The sequence below is a fragment of the Macaca fascicularis genome, chromosome 15, assembly GCF_037993035.2.
Source record: "Macaca fascicularis isolate 582-1 chromosome 15, T2T-MFA8v1.1".
NCBI classification, from domain to species: domain Eukaryota; kingdom Metazoa; phylum Chordata; class Mammalia; order Primates; family Cercopithecidae; genus Macaca; species Macaca fascicularis.
In genome coordinates this window covers 96,957,421-96,982,401 of record NC_088389.1, presented here as the reverse complement: position 1 = coordinate 96,982,401, position 24,981 = coordinate 96,957,421, and the positions used below count along the sequence as shown (strand labels likewise).

The 24,981-nt window shown below is 41.3% G+C and overlaps 1 protein-coding gene across 17 annotated transcripts in view; it reads left to right on the top strand.

Annotated features, from left to right (window-relative positions):
• Positions 1-24,009, top strand: part of SMARCA2 (SWI/SNF related BAF chromatin remodeling complex subunit ATPase 2) — a 222,136-nt gene extending 198,127 nt beyond the window's left edge. For 9 of the 17 annotated variants that reach the window (XM_045373183.3, XM_045373175.3, XM_065530630.2 and 6 more), the window contains 6 exons: positions 1,085-1,138; positions 12,325-12,430; positions 12,891-12,992; positions 16,403-16,535; positions 21,670-21,812; positions 23,132-24,009. In XM_045373183.3, coding sequence (XP_045229118.1) covers positions 1,085-1,138; positions 12,325-12,430; positions 12,891-12,992; positions 16,403-16,535; positions 21,670-21,812; positions 23,132-23,167 — 574 coding nt within the window. In that variant the 3' untranslated portion in view covers positions 23,168-24,009. The remainder of the gene's footprint in view (positions 1-1,084; positions 1,139-12,324; positions 12,431-12,890; positions 12,993-16,402; positions 16,536-21,669; positions 21,813-23,131) is intronic. The other 8 variants (XM_045373185.3, XM_074017586.1, XM_074017585.1 and 5 more) reach the window with 3 other exon arrangements.
• Positions 24,010-24,981: the final 972 nt, after the last annotated feature.

Below are 24,981 nucleotides of genomic sequence, written 5' to 3'. Positions count from 1 at the left end.
TGATGACCAGACTTCTTAGCATGGGAGAACTGTTATCTTCCACAGTCTGAACCTTCAGATCTTCCCAACTCTTTTTTCCAGTGCACCCCTCCCAGCTCTCCTTATATTTCAGACATTCCAAATATTTCTGTATATTTTGAAGACAGCACATGCACTTCCACCCCTCTGTTGATTGGTTTATGGGTTTATGCTTTTCCCTCTCTGCAATGCCCTGACTCTCAGCTGACTCTAAAGCAGAATGTGGCAGTGACTCTGAGAAGGGATTTATACGTAGACAGGCATAGGCTGTGAATGCCAAAGGGTGCTGTCTACACCTAGGGAGATCTAGAGGGTATGGAGGTCTTCCAAGGGTCTGTGAACCCTGGCAGCTGCTTCCCTGCCACCACACAAAGGGACACCAACATAGCAGTTTCAAAAATCCTCAACTGAAGAGGCTTTTCTAGAGGCTTGTAGAAGTGCCCGAGACTGCAGGTAGTGGTTTATTTTCACTTCCCACAGAAGATCATGAATTCAGCGATCTATTGAAAGGGAATAGAGCTCTTGGAAGCAGAGCTGACTAGTTAGATGGTATTCAGACCCAAACTGGCTGACGCTTGAAATACCTTCTATGTGCGGGCTACTGTAACAGAGCACTTTATACTATTTGATTTTTATACCTTTCTGAGGTAAGTATTTTCCCCATTTTACAAATGAGGGGCTAAACTCAGATAGACTAGCACTACCTTCCCAAGATCCACACGCACCTCTAGCCAGCGGCTGCCTGTCTTCCACCTTCTGGAACAGTGAATGGAACATATATAGAGGGAACAGGGTAACAGGAATTTCTGTGTGTGACGGAAGTAGGAAAATCCCAGAAAGGTTAGGAAATCTACTTTCCCCCGATTTTTGGAGAACTGTGTTATTCTTCCGAATGAGGTTCCAAACATAACCCCGTGTAATCTTCTTAACAATGCAGGTTGGTGAGGAGACTGAGGCTTGGAGAGTAAAATGACTTAGGCCAGGTCGCCCAGCCTAGGAAGAAGGAGCCGGGCGGGGACGAGAACCCAGGTCTTCTGACTCTAGTGTTCTTTCTACTCTACCGCAGGTGTAACGTGGAGAAGGTGCCCAGTAATTCTCAGTTGGAAATAGAAGGAAACAGGTCAGGATCTGTCTTGTATTCCCCTATCTCTAAATACGGGTATTCCCTCGGTACATGAAATAGATTGAATCCTAGAATCGGCCTTTGGAAGCAAATGTCTTCGGTCACCTCCTGATCACCCCTACTTGGAGTGCGGGATAGAGGCACAGATACTCTTGAACACCTGTCATGGCTTCTGAAGTTGTTTGTGCTGTATTTTAATCTGGCTGTGTCCATTCTATACATGTACTTCTTACAAGGGTATTGGGAGCTCCTGGAAAGCCCGCCCTAACTGCAGCATCTTGGAGATGGGTTTCTGTTGCTTCCCCCTCCCTTCCAGCACAGCTTCTGTTGTATGTTCCTTGGGCCTCTTTAACTCTGTGCTGTCTTGGTTTAGAAGCTTAATGCAAAGCACCTGTAGTGACTTGATCTCCTGCGAGACATGAAGAAGCGTGCATGTTCACGCTGTGCCTGCATTCCGGAGTTGATCATGGCATGCAGAGGGCAGTTGCTGAGTTGTCTCTTGTTTGTGTGATGGGTCGGGTTTCAGGGTGTGACTCCTGGGCCTACCTGTTGTGTGTAGTCCCAGGCATCTGAAGCCAGTCTCTTTCAACCTCTGTGTGCCTTTGCTTCTATTGGGTAGAAAGCAGAAATGCTTTTCTCCTAGAGATAGCGTGAACGTTAGATGACCTTGGTTGAGCTGGAGAGATGGATGTGCATGATACGCCAAGGCTAGGAGCTCTTACTCTTATAAGAGAGATAACATTTCTTTCTTCCTTTCAGTCAACCTGTACTTAAAAAAAAATGTTGACACAGTGCTTTACCATCCATATTTCAATTTTTTCAGCTGACCCAATAACATCCTTTACAGCATTTTTTCCGCCAGCATAGGATCCAATCTAGGACTGGAGAGAGAGAATTGAGGATGTATCCTGTATTTCAGAATGAACACAGATCACTGGTTGTGGCATTCTTCTTTATGTAAGGAAATTAAAAACTAGGGGTGATTTATACTTACCCATTTTTGTGTGGAGATGAAACTATTGGGCAAGATTGTCAATTTTTGATATTTCTTGTTGCAGTTCAGTAAACAATGACTAATCCTGGGAACCAGGCACATAAACTATAGTGTCCACTGAGAAACATCAGGAATTTTGTTCTGTATTTGCCATTATGAGAAAGAACTCAGCTTGGATTCTGACTTGGAGATTGAAACAACAAATAGTTGACTTTATAAGTTTGGGCAGTTTAAATAAAGGAGGCCTTATGGCGAAATGGCATGATGTAAGCTAAATGCCCCGCCCAGGAAACAGGGACAGGCAGGAGTTCCTTTCCCTCTTTCCCCTCTTCTGTCAAGATGGTCATGTGACCATGAAAAGTAGATCAATAACTTTAAAGGCTATTTATTGCAAGTCCCCAGTGCCATACCCGGGCTTTTTGAGGGGAGATGATATGACGGTATATGGTTAGGAACTAGATAAATTCATTTTCACTAAAGATACATTTAAACTGTAATTTCCAGAGGCATAGCAAGGGGCTTGGTGTTTGCTTCCTCAGGGCTCTCTGGAGTCTGTCTTGCCCCTTGCTGTCTGTCACACACACTTCCTTTTCTGTAAGCCCGAGCTGACAGCATGGTGTTTGGAGATTGTATTACGATGAATTTACCCTTTCTTCAGAAGACTTTTTAAAAAGTTCTTTCTTCAGTGGTCGAAAGAGGCTCTTTGTAAGTATTGAAAATGGGAAAAAAAAAATGAATTAAATGGAGATATTTAAAGCACAATTGGAAAGAGCTATGTCAACAAATAATGCAAGTACCTGGTATGAATGACACATACACACAGGGTGGGATGGGAAGGGATGGGGCAGGAGTGGAGAGCGCTTCTAACTGGCTGTGAGCAGAGTGGGAATTTCTCAAACAGATGGGTGAAGGGAGGATGGGTGGGAGGGGCAGAGTTTGTGGTGGTGTGTGCGGGAATGGGGATGTAGCCATGGAGGCATGGAAAGCAGGCCCCCTCTAGAGACTACACCAGTGTGACCAGCTCATTGGAGACAAGGGAAGACCGGGACAGCCCGGGTGAGGCTGGAGAAGCCTCAGCTCAGATCCCGGAGGGTCTTGAACACCAAGCTGAGGAGGAATTTTGATGTACTCTTCTAGGAGTGGGGTCTTGAGGGCAGTCTGTAGTCATTGCAGTGACTGTTAGGGGCACTGTTTCAAGGAGACCAACGGAGAGCACACCTGAGTTCTGGGCGTGAGCGTGCAGGGACCAGTGTGTAATGTCTGTCATGTGGGAGAGGGGAGGCGCGACACCCAGGGAGCTGAGATCAGCCCTGCAGTGGAAAGTAAAGAGCCAAGAGAGGATCATGGGGATACAGTGAGATTTGTGTTCGGAAATGTCACTGATAGTCTGTGAAGGATGGATCGAAGGAGGCATACATTAGGAGAATGTTGTCAGGTAGTGGAGAAAGATAGTCCTTAAAATAAGAAAGTGGCAGTAGGTAGGAAGACAAGGGAAGAAATACCCAGAGGGAGGATTGACAAGACTTAGGGGCAGTCTAGATGTGTGAGGAGGAGAGGAGGAAGAGGAAGAGAACTCACATAGCTCTTGGATCTCTGCCCTGAGTGATCAGTGAACGGCGGTGCCATTTACAGAAATGCAGGTGGCAGGAAAGTTGGTGTGCGTGAAGGCACTTATATGTATGTGTGTGTGCTCATGTGCATGTATGTAGTTACCTGGCCCTGCATACACTATCACAGGACAGCTGAACTCTCTACTCAGCCATTAGCAGCCCTTGATGTTGTGATTATGTTGTTAGTATTGACCGCTCTTTCAGGACCAGCCAACAGGCTCTTTTAGGCAAAATTTATTTTTAGTACCAGACATCTTGTATTGCTTTAAATGAGGGCGAGAGGCTGTAATGATAGCTCTCAAGCCCAAGCACCTCTGCATTTTAGTGGCTCTAATTTCATTATAGAGAATTACCATGAAATAGCACTGTGACCAAGTAGATGCACTTTTAGGAAATTTTAGGTGTAGGTGAAGCACCTTCATTCATTCATTCTCTGTTTCTGATAGTTTGGACCCAGAATCAAGCTTGACAGTTTATCTTGTTAGAGTAGCAGCCTCCTGAGGTCAGAGCCTCATGCATTGTCTGGTGCAGGAGCATTTCATGATGCTTCCCAGAGTGAGGTCTTCCAACTCTAGCCTTTCTACTCCTTGGAGATTCCCAGTATAGCCGGAGGCCCTGGGAGGTCTTGCTATAAAGTCAGCTATTTAACTGCTTAACCCAGCATCTCCCAAACTTATTTGACCAAAGAATCCCCTTTTCACAGGACACTGTTACTCATCCACTAAGCTAGTGTTCTGTGGAGCACACTTTGAGAAATGCTGAATTAGAGCCCAAATATTACATTTAGTGCAGAGAGAATCTGCTCAGGGAGATGTGGACTCCGGTGCTTTATTTTGCCCTCATTACAAATATTGATACTTTAAACGTTTACTGAAACAGGCTGCTTTGACTCCTGGTGACTCGATCTTATTTATGGTGCTCAGCCAGTTATGCCCACATACAGCAGGTGGGCAGCCCACAAATAAACTTAGTCCGTCTGTTTTCCAAGACACAGAGTGCTCCCCCTTATCTTCCAGCATTAGCCTGGCCCTGAAGCCCCTCCTTGCAGGGTCTCTGCCTCTCAAGCTCCAGGCCCACACCAGTATAAAGGACCCCTCTCTGAAGGAAGGGAAGGAGGCTCAGCTGGAAATAACAAAATGGATTTTCTTACAGGGCTGACACACTGTTTTCCAAACCACTCTATAAACGTTTTGATTAAAAATGGATTGCTCTGAGAGATAGCAGTTATTTGGATATATATATGTCCTTGTATATTCATGGGGGAAAAAAACTGTCTCGTTCCTTTAGAATCACACCTAATATGTCTTTCTTGAGAATTTATTAGAACAGCCATTGTAGGAAAAAGCAGCACTCCGGTGCCTGCCACGACCCACCCGTTTAACAAAGCAACGTGTGGGACTTGGGCACAGATGGAGAGGCATTTGATTTTTGTCTGCAGAAGCTTTGTGCTTTTTAATTTGGTCACAATTCAGCCAAAAGCTTTGAAGCATTTTACCATTAAGAAATGGGGAGGCAAAGACCAGGCACAGTGGCTCACACCTGTAATTCCCAGCAGTTTGGGAGGCCGAGGCAAGCGGATTGCTTCAGCTCAGGAGTTCGAGACCACCCTAGGCAAGATGGCAAAACCCTGTCTCTACAAAAATGCAAAAAGTAGCTGGGTGTAGTGGCATACTCCAGTAGTCCTGGCTACTTAGGGGGCTGAGATGGGAGGATTGCTTGAGCCTGGGAGGTCGAGGCTACGGTGAGCCCTGATCATGCCACTGCAGTCCAGCCTGGGGGACAGAGCGAGACCCTCTCTCAAAAAAAAAAAAAGAAAAGGAAAGAAAGAAATGGGGAGGCAGGAAAGGATCAGAGGACAGAATATACAGTGGAAGGGAACGTGGGTTCTTACATTTTGAAAGACAGGCACGCTTTGAGTCATGAACAGGTGTAACATCTACAAGGTGGGGTGGCAAAAACTGTAGAAAGACTTCCCAGGGCCTCTGGCTGTACTGGGAATATTCAGGAAGCAGTAGGAAGGCTAGAGTTGGAAGACCTCACTCTGGGAAGCATCATGAAATGCTCATGCACCAGACAATGCATGAGGCTCTGACCTCAGGAGGCTGCTACTCTACAAGATAAACTGGCTAAGGAAGCTGCAGGTCATCCAGTGTCCGTCTATCATCACGTTTAGTCAGATAGGCAGTGGAGTTCTGTACCTGCACCCACTATTATGAAATGTCAAGTGAGAAAAAGAGGGTAGAAAAGTAGCCATCCTAAGTCAGTGTTTCCAAAAGCCAAGTGATAACTGACACATCTACTCAAAAACATTTTTTCAAAATGCTTGTCCCCCCCACCGTACACAAACAAACACTCTGGATCTTATGTCCTGTTTCAAGCACCTTTGCTTTGTAGTAATAAATGCAATGGAAGAATCCTGAAGAAATGCATAGAAACTGAACAGAAGATGCTGATGGTTGCGACATATCACATATTAAAACTTTTATGTAATAATTCTGTTTATTTGTTTGGCTTTATGTGATAGTTAAAAAGTGCCAATTGGTAAAACGTGCTGTTTGTGGTGATATAAATAAAAGTTGGTCATATGATCCTTAAACATCATTTCTTTGGAAAAATAAAATTAGATATTTGACTTACAGCATGTTTTCAATGAAAGTAACCCAATTAGGGTGTTTGTTGGGACCTACTTTATTTATGGATAAAATGGTTCTAAATTACATTCAATCATAAATCTTCATTTTGGTGAATAAGAGTACATTATTATTTTTCATTATGCTTTGGCATACCTCCTGGGCCTTTTTCAGTGCCTTTTTTAAAACCCTGTTGAAGTTAAAGTTGTACTGCACTTACAATTTGATATCCTTTTTTAAAAATTATTTATTTATTTTTTGAGATGGGGTTTCACTCTTGTTGCCCAAGCTGGAGTGCAAATGGCACAATCTTGGCTCACTGCAACCTCCGTCTCCTGGGTTCAAGCGATTCTCCTGCCTCAGACTCCTGAGTAGCTGGGATTACAGGTGTGTGCCACCATGCCTGGCTATTTTTTATTTTTTTATTTTTAGTAAAGACGAGGTTTCTCCATGTTGGTCAGGCTGGTCTCAAACTCCTGACCTCAGGTGATCCACCCACCTCGGCCTCCTAAAGTGCTGGGATTACAGGCATGAGCCACGGCGCCCGGCCTGTGTTTTTTTTTTTTTTTTTTTTTAAATAATGACGTAACAAGCATTTTTTTTTCTTTAAAATACATAATTTTAGACTCCCTTGCATTCTATTACTTGTTCTTTCCACAACTGTTAAACATTTTGGCTGCTTTGAATTATTTATTTTAAGTAATCCTGTCATGAACATCTTGATGATTATCTGTTTCAGCCCAGAGCAGATTAGCAAATGTAAAATCATGCATCAGAGTGTGATTGTTTTTAAGACTCTGGACAAAGTCTTGGTGCCTTTCTTACTGAGCTGAGTGAACCCTTTTCAGTCTCCTAACAGGGAACTTTGTCTTGGTAACTCAGGAACATTATTTATCTATAGTCCTTTATGACTATTGGGGTGATTTTTTTTGGTGGTATTGAGAGAAAGTCGACTGTATTGACCAGGCTGGACTACAGTGGCATGATCTCAGCTTGCTGCAACCTCCACCTCCTGGGCTCAAGCGATCCTCCCACCTCAGCCGCCCAAGTAGCTTGGGACTACAGGCACACACCACCATGCCTGGCTAAGTTTTGTATTTTTTTGTAGAGATGGGGTTTCTCCATGTTGCCTAAATTCCCAAGCTCAAGTGATCAGCCTGCCTCAGCCTCCCACAGTGTGGGGATTGCAGATGTGAGCCACTGTGCCCCACCATTGGGGTGATATTAACATCTACTTATTCCATGACCAAAAACAAGTCTACTCCCATCCCACCCTGTTTTGCTCTTGCTTCAAGGGTCTGGGCGATTATATTTCCAAACTGGTTAGGAATTATCAGCAATCAATACTCAATAAGGCTGAGATGAGAGATCTCAGTAGCAAATACGGAGTGCAGATGCTTGTAACACCTGCTTCATGACTGGCTCAGGTTTCTGCAGGCTCTCTTGATAAGTAGGGGCACTACTGTGGTCTAGTAAAGTCTTCAATGACATATATTAAACTTCATAGGAACCTGAACCTGAAAAGGAGCAGCATTTTTCACCTACTGCCCTGCAATGTTGACCCAGTTTTTTAAGTTTTCTTCCCAAATGATTTTGCTATGTTTGATTCCTTTAGGATTGTGATAGCTTTTCGGTAAAATCCTTCCAACCTCAAGTGAGTATTCTAAATCATGACATCATTTTCTTATTGAGGCAAGATAGTCACATTTTTACCTTTATTAATATAAACAGAATTTATTTCAGCTATGGTTAAGATTTCTTTCTCAGCAGTATCCATTAGGTATTCTGGTCAACAGATCAGCTTGAGCAGGTGAAAAAGAAAAACCATAAAACAAAAGACCCTCACTAAATACAATTTTCGTCTGGTCGTGGAAAAAAAAATCATTAAAAGACATAACCCGTATTCTAGAAGTAGATTTCTTTTTTCTTTTCTTTTCTTTTTTTTTTTTTTTTTTTTTTTTTTGAGACCGAGTTTCGCTCTTGTTGCCCAGGCTGGAGGGCAGTGGTGATCTCAGCTCACCATAGCCTCTGCCTCCCAGGTTCAAGCGATTCTCCTGCCTTAGCCTTCCTGAGTAGCTGGAATTACAGGCATGTGGCACCACGCCCAGCTCATTTTGTATTTTTAGTAGAGAAGGGGTTTCTCCGTGTTGGTCAGGCTGGTCTCGAACTCCCAACCTCAGATAATCCACCCGCCTCCGCCTCCCAAAGTGCTGGGATTACAGGCGTGAGCCACCGCGCCCGGCCAGAAGTAGATTTCTTAACTAGCATATCAGCCTTCAGCATGTCTCTAAGCTTAAAATATAATCAAAATTAAGCTGACATTTATGTAAAGTTTATAATGTATGCAGTCACCAGTTCAGAGTCATAGTATAGATGTGGAATTACAGTTTTGGTTTGTGGAAGTCATGAGAAAAATGCCTTTTGGTTTGTGGAGGTAATGAGAAAAAAACCAGTTGCCAGATGAAGCATAACGAATTAAATCTCAGTAGCGTGTGCATAATAAGCCATGCATACAGGAGTTCACACTACCACTTGCTGCACAGTGGTATGTGGCGCTTTTCCATCTCGTGCTCTATGGTATCATGGCCACGTCGCTGTGTCTGTTCACTTCCATGGCGAGGAGAGGTACTTGTCCACAAGCACCTGTGAAATGTAAGACCAGTGAGTGCCTTTAAACTTGTATTTCAGGTTGTACCTCTCCCTCACGTACCCCATGTCTTATCAGAGCCATACTTGCTGGTCTGAGGTAGATCATTATGTAAAATCCATCTGATGTCACAGGCCATCAGTGGTCTTGGGGAGGGGGTCTCATTTTTGTCTGGGAAGTAGTGCACTTTCCAAGTAACAATTTATATTTAGGCCTTAAATTGTGTAAAATGACATAATGGAAAACACCTTGGGATAGGATACACATTTTAACAGAAACAGAACACCTTCTGTAAACACCATGGTACAATTAGACCATTGTTCTGTACTTAAAAAGGAAAAAAGCAACTTTCTGGCCGAGGGTGGGAGGGTGCATAGAAAACTACCACATTTGAAAAGGTATATTAAAAAAGCCCTTGCTCAGCTCAAATTAGAGAAAGAAATGACAAGAATTCAAAACTATCAGGCTGCTTCAGTTCCTTTTTTGTTTGTTTACTTTTGTTTAACCTGTAATTTAGGAAAAAATAAATTAGCAAGTGTTCGTGCTACCCCAATACATTCTGTAGTTGACGTGGAAGCTAGGTACTGCCCAGGACCTCCTGGCTTTGTCTGCCAAAGCTGGCCGTCCAAGCCCTTGCTCTGGGAGGGAGGGGGATGAGTTTGATGTCTGTAAGCAATCCCCACCCTGTGGGGAGGAGAGAAACAGTAGCACACATGGAAGAATTAGGTTCTGAACAATGAGGGGACTGAGAGTAAGTGGAGTTGATACTTAGGAGAATTTCCTCCATTTTTATGGACAATGGGTTCTTGATCCCGGATGGATAAGGAAATATTTGAAGAAGAGAAAAAACCACAGAGAAGAGAGAGGTCAGGCCTAGAGACCTGGAATGGGTCATAAAGAGGGGATTGGCCATGAAAGTTGGGGGTACGCAGGAGAGACCCTCCTGACTAGAAGGTTGGTGGTACCAGCTGGGGTTTTAGAGAATGAGGACATATCCTGGAGGGCTTTGGAAGCCAGACTCTGAGATATTTCAATGATGATGGAAACAACATAGTCCCATGAAGTCTTCCATAGATAACTTCTGGGTCCTCCTTTGTCCTTTATTCTGTGGAAGAGAAAAGAAAGTGGAATAGGTGTATTAAGTCCAGTGAGCCTTTATTTTGTAAACAGAATAAACGTGTTTATTCCTCATTGTACAGTATTGACCCCAAGTCTGAGAGCATTCAGCTCTCTTTATGAGGATAGAGAACTCGGGACTCGTCTCCTTATGGGGTTTAGAATTTTCAGGGCCTTACTGAAGACAGAGATGTAACACCAAGATTGTTTTAGCCATTTTACCCCTTAGAGCTTTGTTGCACTACTGGTCCAAACTGCTTATTTCTTATTTCACCAGTAACACAGTTGAAATTAAGAGTATGTCCATCACAGGTGTACAAAGATGTGCCTGTAATCCATCAATAGACAAATGACACCATCTGTTGGCAATGTAGAAGATGACACCATGAAGATGTCATTGAGGGAGGGTCAGGTGTTAAATCCGCAATTACAAAGAGATCTGACTTTTGGGTTGCTGCTAGGTTATAGAGAATGCTAATTTTAAACAAGTTGCTCATAGAAACTGAACAGTTCATATCTACAAATTACTGTCATTGCATTTCATATGCACCTTTTCAAACAGGTAAAATGTTTGGGTGTATAAATCTCACAATGGTAGAAAAAGAACAGACCAGAAATTGTGGCCCTGTGTTGAAGGTGATGGTAAATAAAATAGTTTTTGCCATATACTATTTGGCATAAGTTAGGGAAGTATGAATGCATTTCTCAACCTGGAAGAGATCCTGGAAGAGATGCGAGGGGTAGAGGTGGTTGAGAGGGTGAGAGAACACCTTGGTTCTTGCCACAGTGACCCAAAAATCCAATTCCTGAGTAAAATGCAATCTTCTTAAACCTCTTGTGTTCACCCCTGATTTTCATATTTATGAGGCCCATATGTGTATTAAAAAAATAAAACAACAGTGACCCAGTGTAGCAGAAAAACTAGCCCATCTCTTTGACAGAGGATTTTCGGTTAATTTATGCAGGCCCCTTTGCACTTCAGCATTTTTCCTGCTGGTTGCTAAGCAACCGTTTGAGTTACTGCGCATGCCTTTTTTATGATAACTGTCATTATGATTACTTTTTAATTATACAACTGGGACTATGGATTAAAACAGCATATTGTCACTGATGCTTTGCCACTGCCTTCTAGTATTCTCACAAGCTCCTAGAATCACCTTCTGAAATTTTCATGGCAGGGATTTATGATTATTTTTTGATATTTCTGGCTTCACAAAGGAAGTAGAGATGGCATCATAAGGGGAGTGAGATTTTTGTGAAAAATGACTGTATCACACACCACAAGCTGTTATTGATCTGGGTAGGCCAAATCAGATATTAGGATCTTGAACCTAAATTGTGAATTTCTTTGTGCCTTTAACCACATCTGCTTCCAACAGTAAGTGATGTTAAAAGCTCATATTGCTTTGTAGCCTGTGTTTGAAAATTACAAAAATGCTAAGCATTGGTTGCTGTTAAACCTGCTTTCAAATAAACCTACCATGAATTTGGGGGGGAGGGTATAGCACTAATCCCAGAAACGTGAAGCATCCACACTTGCGAAACATGTTCTTCTTTCACCTAAATTGCTGCACACACATAGAAGGGCAGTTAGGCAAGATGAAGGGGTTCCTCTGGCAAATAATGATAAAGGTATGTGTGGTTTACAGTATGTAAAATACCCTAAAAGGAATAAGACCAAGAAGATGGTCAGTCACTAGGTACATACGAAAGCCTTTCACTTGAATCTCCAGAGTATATTCTAACATATTTTGAGTTACTTTCTAAATACTATGTGAATTTGAAAACAAAGGAGTATGGAAATAAAGTGTTTATATGTATATACACACACACGTATATATTTACCAATTCATTCAGAAATGAAATTTTTAGCTAACAAGGATATTTTAAATATTTCTATCAAAATAAAGAGATATATTTGCTCTGAAAGGGAAATCCACAGTAGATTTTCCATATCGTATGTGTGACAGAAGTGGGGACCAAATTGTGTTTTACTGTGATTTTGAAATTAGCACAAGGGACATTAATCTGCAGTACAGTTGTGGGATTTTTCCTGACTTAAAAAGCTCCATATCTATATGCATGGAATATAATTTGCTTTGTTGACATTTTCTGAAATAAAAATAAAACCTTTCCTCAGTAGTGTTTGATGTGGTTTGTTTTTGTTTGTTTCACCCATCCTACAGTTCAGGGCGACAGCTCAGTGAAGTCTTCATTCAGTTACCTTCAAGGAAAGAATTACCAGAATACTATGAATTAATTAGAAAGCCAGTGGATTTCAAAAAAATAAAGGTAGATATTTTGTTTACCAACTTTATTCTTCAAGTAAATTAAAGGAGCAGTGTAAATTCATTGAAATGGTTGTAGTTGGAGCTGACCACCACTGATGCCCACCCAGGCCTCGCCACAGGAAAGGTTGGGATGTCCTTGTGCTTTTCTGTGAATGTTACTTAATCACGTTGAGAGCTCATGTTATATTGCATTTTATTGAAGACCTTTCAGGCTCCCTGCTCACCCCGCCCACATTATTGCTCTTCTTATTTCCCGTCATATGCTCCTCGTTGGCAAAAGGAATGACAGTGGGAGGGTGGACTTGGTGAATGGCGCCCCCTGGGTTTGTGCAGTCCCACAGCCCTGGCAGGGCTTTATGCTGTGAAGACAGAGGGAAAATCAGGCTTTGGTAACTGAGTAATGATTGCTGAATTTTCCTCTCCCTCTTTGTTTTCTCCATCTTCTCTAAAATTTCCATTAGGAAAGGATTCGTAATCATAAGTACCGGAGCCTGGGCGACCTGGAGAAGGATGTCATGCTTCTCTGTCACAACGCTCAGACATTCAACCTGGAAGGATCCCAGGTCTGTCTTCAGTTGTCTAAAAGTTCTTAACTGTAAATGTGCCCATGTTCTTTTTAAGTAAAATAATTCATTTTCTACCTTTTGAATCATTGCTAGTGGCAGAAGAAAAATAATTAAAACCTATGTTCCTTGCCACCTATGTAAGAAAATAGAGGCTTTGACATCTTCAAATTACCTTTGTACCACAGCTGTGCTAGTGCCTACTCACACTTCTCTTCAAAGCCTATATTCTTTTTTTTTTTTTCTTTCCTTTTTTGAGGCAGAATTTCACTCTGTCTCCCAGGCTGGAGTACGGTGGTGCCTTCTCAGCTCAGTGCAACCTCCGCCTCCCGGGTTCAAGCCATTCTTCTGCTCTCGGCCTCCCAAGTACCTGGGATTACAGGCACCCACCACCATGCCTGGCTGATTTTTGTATTTTTAGTAGAGATGGAATTTCACCATGTTGGCCAGGCTGGTCTCGAACTCCTGACCTCAGGTGATCTGCCCACCTCGGCCTCCTAAAGTGCTGGGATTACAGGTGTGCACCACTGTGCTGGGCCTCAAAGCTTATATTCTAATTAGAGGAGGGATTCAAGTAAATCATTGAAGGTAATGCTGAAAGGCTGGCAGTAGCATTTTTGCTTTTTTGGAGATTGTATATTTGATTATATTTACATTTATTTTTCCGATTGTACTCTTGCATCAGGAGCTGAAACTACTAGAATGTAAGACAAAACAAACTATAGGAAAAAAATAAACACTGCCTCTAATTGCTTTTTAATCTTTTTTATCAGCCCAATTGCAATTCTCTTTACTCCCCTTCTCCATAGTTAACAAGTCTAAGAGTATATAAATGATCTGAATTTATTAAAATAACCAAGGGGAGGGCACTTTAATAACACCTCAATTACTGTCACATTTTGTAGGAATTTTTTCCTGTCTGTATGTCTGGCCTGGTGCCTTCAGACCCATGAAGAAGAAAGAAAAAGACAAAGATGTACCCCTCAACCAATGCAATATCAAACCACCTTTAAATTCCTTAAGCCTGCACATCAATTTCAGTCATCAAACAGGAGAATATAGAAATCTTCAGAATGTGCCTTGAACAGACCTAAACAATTTCTAAGTTAATAGCAGTAGTATCTTGACCAAAACAGGAGGTCTTGAAAGCAAGCCTTCTGTTACTCAAGGCACTCTCCAAGGAAAGTTAAGCTGGAAGCCAGGACATAGAAAGTAGAAGAATCAACAAAGAAGGTTTTGTGAATGACAGTTTATTTTAGTCTCTGGATAGATATTTGGATTCTTTATGTCAATATGGCATTATTATGATATACATCCAGTCCTTTTTTCTACAACCTTCCTATCTGTTTTCAGTCTCACTGTCACAACTGAAATGAGGTGTTAAGTGGCCTCTTGACGGGTTTCTCCCCCGGGCCATCTGGACGCTAGTTTGTCTTTCTCTAGCCACCTTCCTATCCTGTTCATTTACTGCCCCTTTCCCAAGCTTTGAGGTTCCCCAAAGAACGAATTTATCTCTGTAGACTGCTTGCAGAAGTCTAATATAAGTCTTTGGCTTCATCTGCTGCTCCTCAACCTAAACAGCCCATAGTCCGTTCAGACTGATACCATAATCACCTGCTTCTCCAGTTACATTTCTTTTACTCTTTAAGATCAGAGAGATTCTGTGTACCTTTTACTTCTCAAGATGGAAACATCTTCTTTTTTTTTTTGAGATGGAGTCTCACTCTGTTGCCCAGGCTGGAATGCAGTGGTGCCATCTTGACTCACTGCAGCCTCCTCCTCTCAGATTCAAGTGATTCTCCTGCCTCAGCCTCCCGAGAAGCTGGGATTAAGGCATGCACTACCATGTCTGGCTAATTTTTGTATTTTCTTTTAGTAGAGATGGGCTTTCACCATGTTGGCCAGGCTGGTCTTGAACTCCTGACCTCGTGATCAGCCCACCTCAGCCTCCTAAAGTGCTGGGATTACAGGCGTTGAGTACCACACTTGGCCCAGGACAATATCTTAACCAGGAAATTGACATCAATACAACCCCAGATGCATCTCTTGTATTCTTGCCTCCTCATCTTTCTCACTTGTTTTCCTTTTCTAAAAAGCCCCTCTCCTTTCTCACTGCTGAAGGAATTCTTCTCACCTTTAAGATCCAGCTCAACTCTGATGCCTCTGGCAAATTCTGCCCTGATGGTCCCATCCTTTGTCTCTCTCGTGGGTCTTTTGTTCTGCCATAGTCATACTCACTGCCTATATTGTTCATTTGGTGCATACCACAATTTGCCCGGTCACTCTTTTGAACGTGTAGGTCTTCTTTACAATAAAAGGAATATGTTCCTAAAGAGCAGGGCTTGTTTTATTTTCCTTTTAAATTTTTAAAAAATTGTGATAAAAAGACATAACAAAATTTATCATAATCAACAAATCTTTAGAACTTTGTTGTCTTGCAACTCTGAAACGGTGTGCCTATTAATAACTCTTATCTCCTCCTTCCCCCAGCCCCTGGCAACCACCGTGGCACTGTCTGTTTCTATGAATTTGCCTATTTTAGATACTTCATATAAGTAGAATCATAGAGTACTTGTCTTTTTGTGACTGGCTTATGCACTTATGGACTTAGCATAATATTCTCCAGTGTAATCCATGTTACAGGATTTCCTTCCTTTTAAAGACTGAATAGTATTCCATTAAATGCATAGCCCACACCTGCTTATCCACGTACTCGTCGATAGGCCCGTGGGTTGCCTCCACCTCTTGGCTATTGTGAATGCTGCTGCTAGGAACATGGGTGTGCTAATGTCTTCTCAAGACCCCTCTTGTGATTCTTTATATACCCAGAAGTGGGGCTTATGGATCATAGGGTAGTTCTATTTTCAATTTTTTTTAAGGAAAAGGACCATTTTTGAACTTTTATCTTTCAGCACCTACCCAGGGCCATGCTCAGATAGGTGTATCCATTAAAAATAAAGTGTTAATTGGATGAGTATTGGCTGCTAATGATAAACTCAGTAATAAGGAATAGCCCCCACTTGCTAGGGGCTTTGCATTTTAAAGAAGATTGCTTTACCACTGTCTTACCACAGTATTTGGTAGAACAATCCAAATAAGAAATGTGGTTTTTAAAAATACCGTTTTTGTTGTCCAATATGAGGATATTTTATCTACTCTTCTCCTCTAAGCATCCATGCACTTTTAAATAATTTCAACTGCATTTGGACTTTGTATATGAATTTGTATGTCTGTATTTGGGCGTGGCATTTTGCTCTTGGGTTTTCATGTGGGCATAAAAGCTAACGGTGACATTTCTACTAAGATTCATGTAAAGTAAGCTTGTGTGTTGCATAAGGAGGGGTTCACTGCCATTTTAAATCTTAGGCCCTCAGCTTGCAGTTTTAACTGATACCCCTTTGACTATTTAGATCTATGAAGACTCCATCGTTTTACAGTCAGTGTTTAAGAGTGCCCGGCAGAAAATTGCCAAAGAGGAAGAGAGTGAGGATGAAAGCAATGAAGAGGAGGAGGAGGAAGAGGAGGAAGAGTCAGAGTCGGAGGGTAAGCCCAGACATTCGGGTGCTCTGCATCTTTGCTGCTCCTCACTTGCATAGCTGTCTCCGCAAACGCTCGCAGAAGAGACTTGAGAGTGGGGCAGATCTGGATGGGAGCCCTTAGTCCACTTTGTCCTTGCTGGGCAACCGGGGGCCATGTACTTAACCCTGCTCATGCTCAGTTTTCTCATCTGTAAAACTGAGGTCCTAAAAATGACCTCCAAGCATGTAAAATGTTTAGCATAGGCTGGGCTCTGTAGCAAACACTGTTTGCTTGCTTAGTTGTTTGAGACAGGGTCTTACTCTGTCACTGAGGCTGAAATGCAGTGGCATGATCTTAGCTGACTGCAACCTCCACCTCCCGGGTTCAAGTGATTCTCCTGCCTCAGCCTCCTGAGTAGCTGGGATTACAGGCATGTGCCATGACATCTGGCTAATTTTTATATTTTTAGTAGAGATGGGGTGTCACCATGTTGGCCAGGCTGGTCTCAAGTGATCCACCCACCTTGGCCTCCCAAAGTACTGGGATTATAGGTGCAAGCCACCACACCTGACCTGCAAACACTTTCTGAATGTTGCCTTTGAATACTGCTGTTAATGCCACCTATCTTCTATTCTTTACCATAGTGGTTCTAAAACCTGGAGGGCTTGAAGAGTATGTCAGTGTTTGATCCAGTAGCCTGTGGTGGGGCCTGAGAGTCCACATTTCTGGCAAATTCCCAGGGGAACTGACGATGTTGGGCCAAGGACCACACTTTGAGAATCACAGCTTTAGAAAATAATTGTCAAACTGAGTTAGAACTGTGAATTTTGCATAGAATTTTTTTTTTTTTTTTTTTTGCCAGGGGAAGAGGGGTGATGACAGGGTACTGTCTTTATTTAAAATGTTGATATTTTGTGTATCATGGATTTGGGGGGGGCATTAATTTGGGTTTTTAAAATATCACCTTTTAGGATATTAGTTGATTACTGGGGTTTGGTACTCCCTTCAATTTTACACCCAAGGTGAGTGCCTCCGTTGTTTTACCCTAGTTCCAGCCCTGACTGATAACCCAAATATTCCAAAGGTTAAGGGTGCTGTCAGAAGTTGAAAATTTCTTATTAGGGCATAGTGGCTCACAACTATAATCCAAGCACTTTGGGAGGCTGAGGTAGAAGGATAACTTGAGGCTAGGAGTTCAAGACCAACCTGGATAACATGGCAAGACCCTATCTCTACAAAAATTTTTATAAAAAGAAATAGCCAAGTGTGGTGGCACATGTCTATAGTCCCAGCTACTCAGGAGGCTGAGGCAGGAGGATCACTTAGTCTAGGAGTTCAAGGCTGCAGTGAGCAATGATCACACCACTGCCCTCCAGCCTGGGCAACAGAGCAAAACCCTACCAAAAAAACAAATATTTAAAAACTATAAAATTTCTTCTTTCCTATGTGTGTCTTCACCCTGTACTACTCAAAGTAATAAAACCTAGTAGTTATGGGCTACTATAAGCCAGGCCTGGTGTCTCACGCCTGTAATCCCAGCACTTCGGGAGGCTGAGGCGGGTGGATCACTTGAAGTCAGGAGTTTGAGACCAGCCTGATCAACATGGTGAAACTTCATCTTTACTAAAAATACAAAAATTAGCAAGGTGTGGTGGCGGGCACCTGTAGTCCCAGCTACTTGGGAGACTGAGGCAGGACAATCGCTTGAACCCAGAAAGCAGAGGTTGGAGTGAGCTGAGATCATGTCACTGTACTCCAGCCTGGGCAACAGAGTGAGACTCTGTCTCCAAAACAAAAAAGTATAGACATGCTTTTAAAAAATTATTAGGTTTCTAATTACATATTAATACAGATGACTTGGAAAATAGATTTTCAAAGGTAAAAAATGTGTAATTCTGTATCTCAACATACTTGTAATATTTTGAGAAGTTACCTTCAATTTTTTTCTATACATAAATTTGTTTATAAAAACGTAGCACACTGTTTTGTGCCATGATTTTTATACTTATTATGAACACTTTCCATGGCCATGAGAGTTTTTTTACAGCAACATATATTAACATGTATATTATATATTAACATTAAGGAATGTACTAAAACGTGTTAATTATACTCTGTTCATCAGGCTGTTTCCCAATAATGCTGTCCTGAGCATTTTACCCATAGATTATTGAAAAGATGTAAAATGTATGTGATGCATACACATTGCCACAGAGAATGGAGTTTCCATTCTTGCCCTCAACATCCATAAGTGACTCTTTCCCAACATCCTTTTCTGGTCTCTCAATATCTAGTTAGTGATTCTGCCTTTTATGAATTTAAACTTTCCCAAATTCATGTAGTTATTCCTTTGTTCTAGCATTTGAATACATCTGCATCATCTATCTTAGCTATATATATTTCATTATTTTAGAGCCAAATTTCTAATCTCTTCAAAGAGCTGCTCTCTTACCCCATCTATCAATTTAATTTCTCAAGCCTTGGTATATTAATTTTCTCTTGCTGCTATAACAAATTACCACAAACTTAGTGGCTTTAATACAACACACACTTATTACCTCATGGTTCTGTGGGTCACAGATTCAGCATGAGTCTCCCTGGACTAAGATCAGTATGTCAGCATCCTGCGTTCCTTTCTGGATGCTCTAGATGGGCATCCCATTTCCTTGTTCATCCTGGTTCTTAGCAGAGTTCAATTTCCTGTGTTTGTAAAAGCAAAGTTCCCACTTGCTTGCTGGCTGCCAGTGGAAGGCTGTTCCCAACAGTGTTCTTTAGCTCATTGCTCCCCCCTTCCCGCACCTCCACCCCTTGCTTCAACTGTAAAGCCAGCAATGACAGGTACAGTCCTTCTCATGTTGTGTCTCCATGAATCTCTCTTCCACTTTTAAGGATGCAGGTGATTAGATCGGGCCCACCTCGATAATCCACAATAATTTCCCCATCTCAAGGTCAGACAATTAACAACCTATAATCCCTTTTGCCATGTAATATAACATATTCAAAGATTCTGGGATTAGGATATGGACATCTTGTGAGGAGACAATATTCTACCCACCACACTTGGTAGCTAGAACTTTTCATAGGTGCATATGGTTGTATCATAAAACCTTAGGAAGCTGTTTACAGGGCTCACCTAATGGTCCAGTTTATTAACCTGCTTGTCCATAGTCTGTCAGGTGGGTTTTTTGGAGAAACATATCCACTGACGCATGCCTGACAGCATTAGAGTGCACCACACTCGAAAGCGCATTTAGATTATGCTCTCAAGGATACATTTTCTTACCCCTGTTGCCCGTCTTCTTCCTGTTCATTTTCTGTACTCCTGTGTCAGGGAGAGCCCACACCTGGATAAATGGACATATTTCACTTTGCCTTTCCACATTGTTTAGAAATGCCCATCATGGCTGGCTTCTGGCATCTATTTCTTTAGATATCCCACATCTTTCCATTTGCATTAATAGATAGGCTTTTTCATCTCCAGTCTCTTCTTCTTGTCCTAAGTTACCCCACCGAAAGCAAAGGGCCCCACCTCATTGCTTGTTAAGCAGCAGACATTGGGTATAATAGATAGAAGGCTTGGCTAGGAGTACTATTTTGTGTACTAGGATTTGCCAGCCTTTGGCCCGTTTGGGATGGAGGAAAGGCAAATGCTACCACCACACTTGAGTACAAAACAGCACAGCTCTCATCTCTTCTGTTAGCTTATGTTTCTGTGGGAGATTTTAGTTTTGGAAATATTTTGTGGGTCCCTCTACTTCACAAAAGAAGTCTGGAACATTCTCCTCTCCAAGATTCCTTCTGGAACTAGGATTCCCTCTATGACATCTATTTCTAGATGCCTTGAGACCCACCAGACATGGTAGAGTCTAGCAAAGCTGGCTTGAATGAGAGACCCACATTTTCAGTGCCTTCATCATCAAATACCAAAAATGGTATTCTATGGATATCTATCCCAAATAGCTACCGTGGAGCAGATTGTCTTTGATGGTCTTTGTTCCTTGGGAGAGGTACCTATATTTATGATATTGTACCTTGAACTCTTCCAAGTGTTTTCACTTGTATCCCCAGAATAGTCTTGTGAAGGTGGAAATCGGTGCGATCTTTCTGAAGGCTAATCTGGCAGAGCACTGTTAGAAATTTACCATATGGACATGTCCACCATACCTCCCTCAAATTCTGCCAAGATACATTGAAATAGGTTCACAGCAGCTTTGTTTATACTGGCACACACACACAAAAAAAAGCAGGAAACTTCAGCCCTCATCATATGAGACTGATTAAGTAAATTATAGTATACCATACGATGGAAAATTTTCAGGTATTTAGAAGAATTAGACAGGTATGTATGAGCCTTTACCTATAAATATCCCGCATATGTGAGTAAACAGTCAAGTGTAGAATATGGATGTGTATAAAGATCCCTTTGAGATAACTATTTAAAGAATTCAAGTACATGTGTGTGTATATACACATACTTGAATTCTTTATATTCTATAAAGACTTTTATAGAATATGTAGAATTATACATACACACAGAGAGAGAGACAGAGAGAGAAGAATGGATGTACTTGCAGGTATGGACATAAACATTTGTTTTCCTGGAAATAATTACCAGAAAGAGAGTTGTAGGGAGAGAAACTAGGAATGGGGGAAAGGAGGCATTCAAAAGTGTTTTCTTTTTACTTTCCATTTTGTACCTTTATGTTAAAAATGTTATTGAACTATTTGAATTTTCTTTTTAAGTCAACTGGAGTTATCTACGTAGTAAAATTATTGGCCTTTAAAAAACTATATTTTTAATGTAAAAGTTCTATTAAATGATTGCCCAAACACCTCCACAAAATAGGAAACACTTCCCCTCATTATACTTGGTCAGCCATTGGGAGACAGGTAAAGGAGCCAGCCCCGCTGTCCTCCATGGGACCTCGGTCCCTCTTGTTGCCTGTGACTATATCATTTACCTTCCAAAGGGAGACAGGTTGGCAAGTGGAAGGGATCGCTGACTAGACAGAACCACACAGAACAGGCATAATCCAGGAATGTTCTGGGCACTCCGGGATGTTTGTGTTGTCTGTAGGTTGGTGATAGTCTTATCACCTATACAGATACCTCCCTTGTGATTACTCATTGCTATCTATTTCATTTGCTTTGGTTTTAGCAAAATCAGTCAAGGTGAAAATTAAGCTCAATAAAAAAGATGAGAAAGGCCGGGACAAAGGAAAAGGCAAGAAAAGGCCAAATCGAGGAAAAGCCAAACCTGTAGTGAGCGATTTTGACAGCGATGAGGAGCAGGATGAACGTGTAAGTGTAGCTGACTGGGACTGAAGGCGGAGGCGCCCTCTCCACTGCTCGCTGGCCTCTTGCATTTCCATGCCCCTTCAGCCTTTTCACTTTATTACCTAGGAGTGGAAATGTCAGGATTTAGTGAGATTTCATTATTGAGGGATGTGAATGGAGCTGTATGATTTAGAACAAAGAATTGGGGGCTTTGTTTATTGCTTTTTTAATAGTCTTCAAAAATGAAAAACTACTAAATCAAACTCTTTTCCCCCTTTTTAATCTTCCCACATGCTTGCTTATAAATATGGTTTTCCCCATAGCCAGTTAATATTTTATATCCATCACACCCAGCATAGCGCCTAGGTACATAGCAGTAGATTAGATAGAAGAATGAGAAAAAGTGATATGACGTCAGAGTTACTGGCTCGAGTTGCTACTTAAGGGACCGTGTAAAAAGTCAAATGACTTTTTTAAGTACCTAGGGGTGTTATTTTTAATATTTGAAAAATGCAGTGAGCATCTGTTGAGCCAGGCCTTGTAATATAGGTACCTCACTGTGTGGTAGCATATTAAATACTGATGTCAGCATCATGAGATAGATGTCACTCTCAAAAAACATGTTACAGAAATGGTTAGGTTATGTGTGTTTTGCTACAGATCACGTAGCAGAGGTGGGATGCGGACCCAAGTAGAATAATTCAGTCTAGTGTGCTATGCCTGACTGGGCAGCAAGGTAGGAGAGTGGGCAGAAGCTCCTAATACCTTGCCTTTTGAAATACCCTTCATTTCATCCATGCACTTTCCAGAAGATGGCTTCCTGGCACCCACATTCTTTGCTTTCTGGAAAGATAAATTTCCCTTTTTGTGTATGTGCTAGTTTGATTTTCCTTCAACACATTACCATTTTGGTAAAATTTCAGACTTATGATCTCACCCCAGCCTTAACCCTTGATGCAAACATTTTCAAATACATTTAAAATACTGTATTTTCTTTAGGAGATATCAAATGCAGGGTATTTTTTTTCTCCCATGAATTTTCTAAAACCTAGGACTGAAAAAGAGAAAGTATTAGCCATAAACCTTTCAAGCCGAAGTGAAAGGGCACAAACACCAGCTTAGAGGGTGGGCTTTGCTTTGGGGTTTTCAGTAAGAAAAACTTCTCAGCTTCGAGGCTGTCGATGCCTCTTTAATGTGTTTCTGTCCTTCCACGGAAAGAGATTTGGCGGGTTGTTTCCAAAATGTCATTTTTTTCCTAATGGCCTCTTGATGGTTTGTTTTGTTTTATGTATTCTTTTTCTTGCATGTGATGTTACTTCATTTTATCTTATTTTTACTTGTAGGAACAGTCAGAAGGAAGTGGGACGGATGATGAGTGATCAATATGGACGTTTTTCCTTGGTAGAACTGAATTCCTTCCTCCCCTGTCTCATTTCTACCCAGTGAGTTCATTTTGTCATATAGGCACTGGGTTGTTTCTATATCATCATCGTCTATAAACTAGCTTTAGGATAGTGCCAGACAAACATATGATATCATGGTGTAAAAAAAAAAACACACATACACAAATATTTGTAACATATTGTGACCAAATGGGCCTCAAAGATTCAAAGATTGAAACAAACAAAAAAGCTTTTGATGGAAAATATGTGGGTGGATAGTATATTTCTATGGGTGGGTCTAATTTGGTAACGGTTTGATTGTGCCTGGTTTTATCACCTGTTCAGATGAGAAGATTTTTGTCTTTTGTAGCACTGATAACCAGGAGAAGCCATTAAAAGCCACTGGTTATTTTATTTTTCATCAGGCAATTTTCAAGGTTTTTATTTGTTCGGTATTGTTTTTTTACACTGTGGTACATATAAGCAACTTTAATAGGTGATAAATGTACAGTAGTTAGATTTCACCTGCATATACATTTTTCCATTTTATGCTCTATGATCTGAACAAAAGCTTTTTGAATTGTATAAGATTTATGTCTACTGTAAACATTGCTTAATTTTTTTGCTCTTGATTTTTAAAAAAGTTTTGTTGAAAGCGCTATTGAATATTGCAATCTATATAGTGTATTGGATGGCTTCTTTTGTCACCCTGATCTCCTATGTTACCAATGTGTATCGTCTCCTTCTCCCTAAAGTGTACTTAATCTTTGCTTTCTTTGCACAATGTCTTTGGTTGCAAGTCATAAGCCTGAGGCAAATAAAATTCCAGTAATTTCGAAGAATGTGGTGTTGGTGCTTTCCTAATAAAGAGATAATTTAGCTCGACAAATGCAGCCTGTTTCTTTGAATTCTAGAGGATTGACACCCTTGTGCCTGAAGTGGCAGTTTTCTGTAGAGGGTTGGGCAGGCTCTTGCTACAGAACACTTGATAGGGAAAAAGAGAGCTTGAGAGAGCCAGTCTCCTTGGTGTGGTCCAACTGTGTCACCAGGGGCACCTGTTGCACCTATGACTTTAAAGAAGAGATGCTGCCATGGGCCAAGCCATATGAAGTCCCTGCCCAGCCTTAAATTCTGTTTCTTAGTTGGAAAATCTATATTGCTATTTATGTCTTTTGATTTTGAAAGATTTCAGAAATATTCCATTGAAAGACTGGTTCAGTGAACACCTATATACCCTCCACCTGAGATTCAACAATAATATTTCATCCTTACCCTGTTTTAATAAACCATCGGAAAATAAGTTGCCGTCATTATGATACTTTGCACCTAATATTTCAGCACAAATCTAAGAATAAGGGTATCTCATAGCCAACCACAGTCCTATAGCATACCAAAAGGAATAAACAATAGTTCCCTGATATCTAAGAGACAAGCCATAGTCGCATTTTCCCAGATGTCCTAACATTATCTTCTATTTGTTTGGTTTCAGCCAGGATCTTTTCAAGGCTCACACTTTGTGTTTGATTGTAACATTTCTCAATATCTTTTTTAAAGTTCTCAAAAAAAAAAAAAAAAAAAGTAGCACAAAGATGGGCACATTCTTTAAGAAGCTGGTGATGATAGGATCAAAATGGGAGTGTTTTCCTTCAACACTACTGGATTGATGAAAGCTTCCTTTTTTAGAATTAATTATCTAAGGAGAACTCCAGGATCTTTGCTTTTATATATATTTGCCAATGCTGTATCCTGCTTTGAATCTTGAAGGAAATTTGATCCACACAGAGTACAGTCCTCCTGAGAAACCTCTTTGT